Source organism: Cyprinodon variegatus, unplaced genomic scaffold, assembly GCF_000732505.1.
Source record: "Cyprinodon variegatus isolate N-32 unplaced genomic scaffold, C_variegatus-1.0 Scaffold1553, whole genome shotgun sequence".
NCBI classification, from domain to species: Eukaryota; Metazoa; Chordata; class Actinopteri; order Cyprinodontiformes; family Cyprinodontidae; genus Cyprinodon; species Cyprinodon variegatus.
In genome coordinates, this window is record NW_015152006.1 from 53,999 (window position 1) to 63,445 (window position 9,447).

General features: G+C 41.0%; 1 protein-coding gene across 1 annotated transcript in view; it reads left to right on the forward strand.

The window, feature by feature from the left end:
• Positions 1-9,447, forward strand: part of LOC107103885 (vascular endothelial growth factor C-like) — a gene marked incomplete at its 3' end in the record, with an annotated part of 99,188 nt that overhangs the window by 36,643 nt on the left and 53,098 nt on the right. The window contains exons 2-3 of the mRNA XM_015403737.1: positions 4,911-5,151; positions 6,487-6,677. Coding sequence (XP_015259223.1) covers positions 4,911-5,151; positions 6,487-6,677 — 432 coding nt within the window. The remainder of the gene's footprint in view (positions 1-4,910; positions 5,152-6,486; positions 6,678-9,447) is intronic.

Sequence of the window (9,447 nt, forward strand, 5' to 3'; positions counted from 1 at the left end):
TTGGATGGATGATGGATGGATTATGGATGTTGGATGGATGATGGATTGAAGTAAGACCTTCTCCTGGGAAATTAGATCAGCATCTTGTTTTTCTCTGTTCAGATTATAAACCACTTTATAAGAGACAACCTGCATTAAAAAGAACAGTAAGGAGATGGACACAGGAAGCTGAAGAAGCCCTGCAAGGTTGTTCTGAGGCTACAGACTGGGATGCTCTGTGTCAGCCACATGGAGAGGACATCAAAGCAATGACTGAGTGAGACTGACTACATCAACTCCTGTGTAGAAAACACCATCCCTACCAGAACAGCTTCCCAGATAATAAAGCATGAATCACAGGTGATCTGAAGCAGTAAAACAGTATTAAATGATTTATTTAATCGAAGGAGAAAAAAATCTTTCCTGCGCCCTTTTAACCTCCCGAGTATATAGCACCTGTTTAAAGTTGCACAAACCATCTGCAGATCAGGCCTCTAGTGTCAATCATTAGATTAATTAAAGATGAATTTAGTAAAATCTGCCCAAGAGGCTGACATTAAAGTGTATTTTAGCTGCAATCCAAATGCTTGGTTTTAGAAGCTCTGCTATCTCAGCCGGCCTTTCATTCAAGAGGCTTTCTAAATTGCCGGCTCAGTAAAAATCCAGGGAGCAACAGGAAAGATTAAAATAGGGATTGTTGTGATGTCATGCTGTGAAGTCACTGCTGCCTTTTGGAGATTCAGAACAGGAAGCAGAATCTGCCAGGTGACAGTTTGGTTTAAATGTTCTCAATTGTTTCGTTTCCAAACCCGGAGGGGCAGCTTTTTTCCCATGCTAAAGGACAGCTGCTCTGTGTGTAAATTGGTGGACTCTCATAAATAAGCACATTCTTCTAAAGGGAAACATTACAAGTGGGAAATTGAGTGTTTGCTTCAGTGTCTGTCTGAAAGGCCTCTAATACAAAGGCGAGTGTGTATGCTAGTGTTTGATATGGCCTTGGTTGCAGAAAACGTATTGTTTCTGATTGTGTGAATGTTAAATTGATCATTATCATAAATAGTACAATAGCTTACTAATAACTGCAATGAAGGTCAGGAAATGAGATAACATTCATACAGACTATTTATGAATTTGTCAAACTGCAGATGCTTAAGGTTTTATTTCAGTTCCAAAATAAATTTACTACTTTTTTTTAGTACAACATGATTTCAGACCAGCAGCAGAATCTAGTTGTAAAACCAGAGAAAAACGACATGTTTGATTAATATTAATAATCATTCTTGGTTTGCACAGAAATCTCAATTAATGTTATTATTAAGCTTTTAATTTTCTCTCCAAGAGCATAAAAAATATGATTAAAAACTTGAAATGAAATGGATGCATGAATCTTCATGCTGTACTGAAACATTTTGATCAGTTCTATTAAATTATTTTGCTCACTCAGTTCATCCAACTAAATTTCTGGTTCATATGCAGTTATAATGAGTAAAAACAACGTTGCTTCTCTGTAAATAATGAGCTATAACTGTATTTCCTTTTCATTTACATTAAAAATAAAAACATTCAGTGTTGTACTCAGAAAAGTTTAACTTCCATTGATGTTATTTTAAAATAGATCGAAAGGATCAGGAAGATGTTTCTGGTTCTTGGTAATGCAGACGGGGGGGAAGCAAATGGCCGCCAGTGTCCAGGCTACCGTCAACCAGGTCAGGTTTGGTCGCTCCGTCCCCCGCTGGCTCCCTGCCCCCGTCCGCCGGGGTTCCCGGACACGGCCCGGAGCTGACGGCTCAGTTCTGCTGCACTGTAGTCGACCAAAATCCCGAATGATTTTGAAATTCCCCCCAACATTTTTTTTAGGTACGGAAAGTAGGACATGTCGGGAAAAAGAGGCCGTCTGGTCACCCTACCATATCAACAATTAGATGTTTCAGTAAGTGAGTGCTTGTTGCTATGATGCGTCTTTGCACAGCAGCTTTGCTCATGTTAAACCAACCAATCAGCACACAGCTCATCTAAATATTAATGATCAGACCATAAAAGGAAGAAAACCTGTCGTTTCATTGTAGGACTTTTAACCAGGCTGCATTAGGGCTCATAGAACAGAAAATATGCCATTTTTAGCCCAACCAATGTTACACACCCTATTCAGAGACCTTTAAGGACCAGATACCCTATAGAATCATTCTATCACACCTTTTTAAGAACACGTATTATATAAATCTAGTATCTATTCCATATCAAACTATCTTGTAATTTCTGAGTGAATAACACAGTGCTGCTTTCTGTAGGATACAGTGTTTCATTCACATGATAATGGGCTCAGTTTCAGCTTGATCACCTTCTGATTCCTCCACCAGGCAGGTTAGTGGATCAGTGGAAATCACTCCTTAGCTCTGTTTGACCCATAGGTTCAGGACTCTCAGTTCAGGCATGATCAAACAAATCAGGTGAAATCCTCGTTATTTTCTGTACAGTAACACTTATTGAATTGCTTCTCTTGGTGCGCACTAGGTTAGCCGAGGGAAGCTTGATTTCCTGTCTGTTTAACTTTGGCCATTAGTTTAGCAGATACTGAGTGAGTTTACAGACGCAGAGGTCCGTACTCCAACGCCACACGCTAACTGAGACTGAACAGAATATAGAATCAGTAAATAAAATGATTCGATTCCAGGTGGCTCAGATAACGGTCTGTTTGTTTTGAATGACTCAGTCATTGAACGCACCACAACAATTGAATCTCAGATGAAGCACAGTTATAGTTGATGATTCCTTTACAAGTGGAGGAAACATGGAATAGGAGCCTTCCTACCAACATTACTCTGGGGTACGTAGGCTGGATGTGTTTGTGTGTGGAGTTTCTCTGATGCCCTGGAAATCTTCCATAAAGATTTCTGTATTTTATGTTAGATATTTTCATCCCATCTATTAAATTTAGAGCACTTGTTGATCTTTTCTCTTCTTCATAAGAGAACAGCAAGCATGGCAGGCAATATGGCCTTTTCTTGACCTGCTGTATATCAGCCAGTCCTCTAGGAGCTAGAATAGGTTAGATACTTTAAAAATTCTCTGCCCTCTGAATCTGCTGGCAGTTCATTAGCCATCTATTAAGAAAGGCTTCCTTTTTGCCTTTTCAAACATTGACTCTATCAGAATCAGTGATTATTGTTGGCCATAATGCCGGATCATTGAAATTAACGGCATGATCCGTCTCTGAGCAACATTGCTCAGACTCTGGCAGTAAGCCCCTCTACCTGCACTGTCTGTTATCGGTAGAGATGTAAAAGGAAATGTGTTCCCCCCTTATACTAGCTAGCAGATTCTATACTTTAAAAGCCCATTGATAAATGCATTGCTTCTTAACTGGCTCTGAATGGGCATCATTCTTCTGATATTCCATTCCTGGACCCGTTCCTGACTCCTCCTCAGTTTATTTTTAATATTTCCTCCTAAAATCACTCAAGCTTTTGGTGTCATCTTCCCATTTTCCCACTTTTCTAATCTGTATGTCGGACTACTGAAATCCTGACATTCTTAGTTTGCAGCAATGGAATTAAGTTACTCTAATATTAAATATCTTTATCACAAATATTTTCTGAAATATTACTTCTGCCTGTATTTTTAATTGTCAGACTGTCTAGTTTAGACCCCCCCTCTGTTCCCAGCCTGGGACAATTGATCCGTGTGTCCCGCCCTGTTGGCGGGCATGCAGCAGTCTGTCAAACATTTAGCAAAGAAACCCACAACTTGATGAGTCCCAAGACATGGGGGGAAATATTCTGTGGTCTGACAGGACAATAGTGGAGTGTTTGGGAAGGTCTGCTTCTGCTTTTACTTAATTAAACAGCATTACAGAGAAGGGGACACTATACCCACTAATGGTGGCAGTGTCTGGAGCTGGAAGCAATCATTCTGCTCTGGATCTGAGGACACCAGCAGAGAACCTCAAGCCATCAGTTTGGGATTCTTGGCGTTGGATTATCTGCAGGACCATGATGCACAGTGAAGCTCCGCCTTTGAAAGGCTCAAAAAGTGGAGCGGCCTAGTCAAAGTTTTGATTTCAACCGGATGAAAATACTGGGGCATTATGCTGGTGAAGATTCTCAGTCATCAGGAAGGTTGTTTTCTCTTTGAACAGAGGAGGTGGATGCAGATTTCAACTTTCAAAACTCTACAATGCAGCAATTGAGCTGATTCCTTCCTGCTATCATTGCAACCGTAACCCTTTTACAGGGGAACAGAAGACCTTGCCTATTCAGCTACTGTATAAAACCTCGAACTCAACGGTATTTCTCACATTTTGGATTGAAAAAGCTTCCTGGATGGGAAGAGAAACGTCTTCAGTCTTGAAAACAAAGTCCAGTGGATTGCTTTTTAACATTTTTGGAATACTGGAGCATTATCTGAAACTACTGGAAAATTTTGGGGTTTTTTTCCAAAAAGAATAATTATTTAAAAACTGATTATCTTTGTCTGACATCCTAAAACATGGTTTTATTCAAACATTTGATTGAGAATAAAAAATAAATCAGGATATGAATATAAGGATAGAAAACATGCAGATATGAGGGCATGAATAGTTCTCCACAGAATTGTAAAAACTCGCTTTGTGAAAAATGTTGCTGTCATAATCAGTTATTGCCGGGGTGGGAATTTCCAGTTCCTGGGGGCCGGTGTCCCGAAACTTTTAGATCCATCCTTGGTCCAACACACCTGAATCAAATGGCTGAATTACCTCCTCTGTACGCAGTCGCTTCCTCCACAGTCCTCTGTATCATCTAATTATTTGATCCAGGTGTGTTGAACCAAAGGCTCATCTAAAAGTTGCAGGATCCCGGCCCTCAGCAACCGGAATTGCCCACCCCTGATTTATTGGAATTGTTTGACTGTATGCTGGAGTCTCTCTAAGTGAAGGTGTTTCTTGTTAATCACAGGAGCCTTTACCAAAGCCAGACATGGAGCAGAAGCTGCGTTCAGCCTCCACTGTAGATGAATTGATGAGTCTGATCTATCCCTCTTACTGGGCTGCTCTGAAGTGCAGATCCAAACTTTCTGCTGCTGCCTCCCCAGCTTCCGAATTCACTCAGCGCTCACAGACTCAGCGGCTGCGGCCACCAGCAGACGCAGAGGAGCCGATATACGCAGCTGCCTACCTCAACTTGGACGTCCTTAAAAGTAGGTTTCCTTTATTTCCCTCACTTATATTTTTGAAGCATAAATCCTTCATTTCCAGGTGAATTTTACCATAATGAACATCTATGTCATGCAGTGCTATGCTTATATGACCTGTAATGGTGCGTTCACTCTGGGCGCGTTCTGGGTGTCAGCGTCTGATTTACATGCAAAGCACTGCGTCAGAGCGTCTGAGCATCCAAGTGTCCAACGCCTTAAAAACAAGTTAAAACAATTTTACCAACTCATAAAGTAAATAAAGCCAAGCTGTTCTCTAGCTTAAAGCTACAGAACGGAGCAGAACAGAGCATCAATGCAACTTGAATACGGTTTGATCCAGCGTCCAAATTTCAGGGTTTAAGCATTTTTGATGCACATAATGGCTTTGGAGTGAACGCAGCATAAGTTCTGTTCTGACAACATGAACATGGGTGTTAATGGCTCCTAAAGGAAGCCATTCTGATGTGAGAGCTCTAGGCCTAGATTAGTGTGTCTTCTCCTTTAAAGTAAACTGGGGTCTATTTAGTAAATAAAGCAAGAGTTTCTGAAGGACAACATATCAGTTCTTCTTGTTCCTTGTCAAGCAGAAATAGTTCAGATAAAGATAAGATCAAACAATCTACATGCAGGACTTTCTCCTTTAAAAACAATGGAAACCTGCAACATCGTACGCTGATTTACAGCTTCCTTCCTACAGACATCAGGCTGCTTTTCTCCCACATATTTTCTGTTCTGTTTCAAGTTTGGCAAAAAAAAGTGAAGATTTCACAAAACAAAATGTTTCTGGATTTTTAACATTGAGAGTTTTGGGTCCGCCATTATTTTGACATTCTTTGCAAAACTTTACAGGAACTGGAGGCTTTGTTCCAGGAAGATTAGGCAGATTTATGGGTAAAGAAAATAACTCCTAGAATTGCCACATAACACTGTAGGATGTCAGTGACAGTAAAAAGGCATCATTACCCTTTGATCAGGGTCATTCAGGTCAGTGTTTTCTATTATTCTTACAATCTAAATCCAAATGGCTCCAGTTATGAGTTCCTGTAACACGCTCCAATTGTTTGCAGAAAGATTGCAAAATAAATCAGATTGTTTCAGAATATTTGAACTTCTGGACGAATCTGTGCAGCCAGAGGTAGGAACCTTTAGTTGACCTAACAAGTTGATAACCAGTTATCTGGTAGAACTGGAGTGCAGCAGTTTAGTTCAGATGATTAATCCCTAATGTTCTGTCAACAGTCATACTATTAGTCTCTGGTGATAAATCTAACAGTGATGACTGGAATCTGAAAAAGGACATAAAGACATGTTGCAAACAGCCACCTTTTTTGTGTGCAGGTATAGAGTTGGAGTGGAGGAAAACTCAATGCATGCCCAGAGAAGTGTGTGTTGATGTGGGCAGGGAGTTCGGGGCTCCCACCAACGTCTTCTATAAGCCACCGTGTGTGTCTGTATATAGGTGTGGAGGATGCTGCCCCTCCGAGGACAAGCAATGCCGAAATATCTCCACCGGTTACGTCAGCAAAACCGTAAGTTAACCACATTCACACTAAAGATTTACACTGATGCTGTTTTCTGTGGTAAATTCAAATGAAAGAGGAACTGCAAGATGACTTTTACATCAACGCATTAACATGCATTGAATCTGATCTAAGAGCTTTATGGACTCTGGGTTCCCCTGCTTCCAGCAGATCCGTGGTTCCATGTTGCCCTCCTGTTTCCGAAGCATCACTTTGAAAGCTGGACACCAACATTTGAAAATCTTGGCTTCTCTCTAGCTGAGTTGGTTGGTTGATCAAAACAAACATTGGATTCACTGAGGCTACGTTCACACTGCAGGCATTGATGCTCAAATCCCATTCTTCTGTGTTGTCGTTCACACACCCAAATATATGCGACTTGTATCTGATACAACACAAGTGTCTCGCATGCGCAGAAGAGGACGCAATGACGTCACAAGCAGAATGCGTGCTCTGTGTGTATGGCAGTAAACATGGATGGTAGCTCTGGAGCGCATCCAGCCATCTTTCATTTCTTTCCCAACCTCAGGAAACAATCTTTCCAAGATGGTTGAAAATAAAGACTGCTCTCTGCATTATCCTCCACCATGGCTGTTGGTTTTCTTGCCTCTTCTGCGTAGCAAGACCTTTAAGTATTAATGGCATTCAGGATGAATGCGACCTGGCCGTTCAGGCACAGGTTTCATTTGAAAAGATCAGATTCGTATCGGATTCAGGACCACAGAGCCAAGTGGCCTGGGTCGCATTGGAAAGAATCAGATCTGTGTTGTTCAGACAGTCATGAAAAGATCAGATCCAGGTCGATTTGGGTGACTTCAGGCTGCTGTGTGAACGTAGCCTTAGATTTTGTATTTGAAACTTTGGAAACAAACTGATACAATAGTTCAAGCTACCAGCGGAGGAATTGAAATGATTGGTTTCTGATACCGAGCTCAATCATCTGAAATGAGTTTCATGAACATGAGTTAAACTTCCAGGTTTGGTGTCACATATTGAAAGTACAGCATTAGTTAATTCCTCCATAGAGACTAAGTCAAATTCAAGCCACTCATTTTACCCAGAATTCAAACCCATGGGTGAGCTCCACCTTATATCATATCCAGTGACAACAAAGGTGGACTTCAAAGTTGTGATGTTGGTTGCAGATGATTTTCCTGCAACTGGAGGGTTGCCGGTTTAAATCCCAGCTCAGTCTATCTCAGGCAATGTGCCCCCTGCTGGCTGATAATTATGATCAGAAGACCTGCTGACGCCTGCGTACGGCAGCCTGCTTTCTGTCAGAGTTGCCCAGGCAGCTGTGGTTGTGATGCAGCTCCCCACCACGAGTGGATGAATGATCAATACCAGTATAGGGAGTGTTAGGGTTCTCTCTGGGTACTCTGTCTTCCTCCCACAGTCCAACAACATGACTGTTAGGTTAACTGGCTTTTCTGAATTCTCCTTAGTGTGTGTGAATGGTTGTTTGTCCTGTTTGTCTCTGTGTTGCCCTGTGTGGACCCCGCCTCTCACCAGTAGACAGCTGGAGATAGGCACCAGCATCCCTCGCTACCCCACTTGGGATTAAGCGTATCAGAAGATGTCTGATTGGTTACCAAAGCCAGTCTTGGTGATGGTTGTCATGTTGTCGTTAGCAACAATAATTTATCTCAGTACAGACTACCATCTCAGAAGAATGTTTCCTGAGCCTTGTTGAGTCTTTGCTGCGGAGCGTTATGGCAGAAAGCCTAGGCTGATAGCTCACAGTAACTTAGCATGCTGCCAAACGGGTTTTTCACATTTTAAAGTCTTTACAAAACAAATGATTGGAAGGTTTTTTTGTGTTTTTTTTTTTTTTATTTTTGTTGTGAAAGAATAATTGTTTTTAAAACTGATTTCTTAAAACTGATGATTTCTTTTCTTTAACATAAACATTCAGGGATGCTGTTTACATTATACGTCCTTGGACACAGCTGAGAAAGAGAGATCCTGTCTTTTTTTCCAGCATTTATTGTCATTCCACTGTCACAAGTACAGAGCGATGAAATGTACTCTCTGCATTTAACCTATCCCTTTGGGGAGCATGGGCTGCCATTGTGCAGCTCCTGGGGGAGCAGAGTGGGGTTTTTGCTCAGGGGTTAAAGGTCTTTCTGAGGCATATAAGAAACCGTTTGATGTGGATGTCTCAGATAAAGTCCTTATGTGTCCTTTGGTGGACAGTAAACGCTGCTGCCTGCTGTCGTCCTGAACATCGTTTTCGAAGAACTTGGAATTGATAAAGATCACAACACATGTTTTCCATAAAGACTTCCTGAAGAGGAATATCAGCCCAAGTGACATCTTCCTGTATCTGGATTGGAGCAGGAAAAGAGAGCAGCCTCACGTATCATAAATATGTTACAGAGAACATCTGGAAATATTGATTCAAACGATGAGAGGAGGCATTAACAATAAAACTACAAAAATACAACATGGCAAATCTCCATCCTCATCGGTACTGAAGAGAACGAATCGGTTTAACAACATGTAATAACTATTATTCTATGTCTGAATTGTCTGTGAGAAAAGGAGAAAATCCAGAAGGCAAGAGCTGCTCCAGATGTGTAAATGCTGAGTCCTTTCAGTCCGTCTTCTTGCCAAAGTGAAGAGATTTTAGAAAAACTAAAAATTTTGATAGTAATAAAAAATGTGAAAACATAATAAAATCAAAATCCATTCATTTTATTCACAATGTCGGTTCACTTCTCAGTTTTATTAAACAAAAAGCACAACTAATAATAATGACACCTTTTATGGTCTCTTT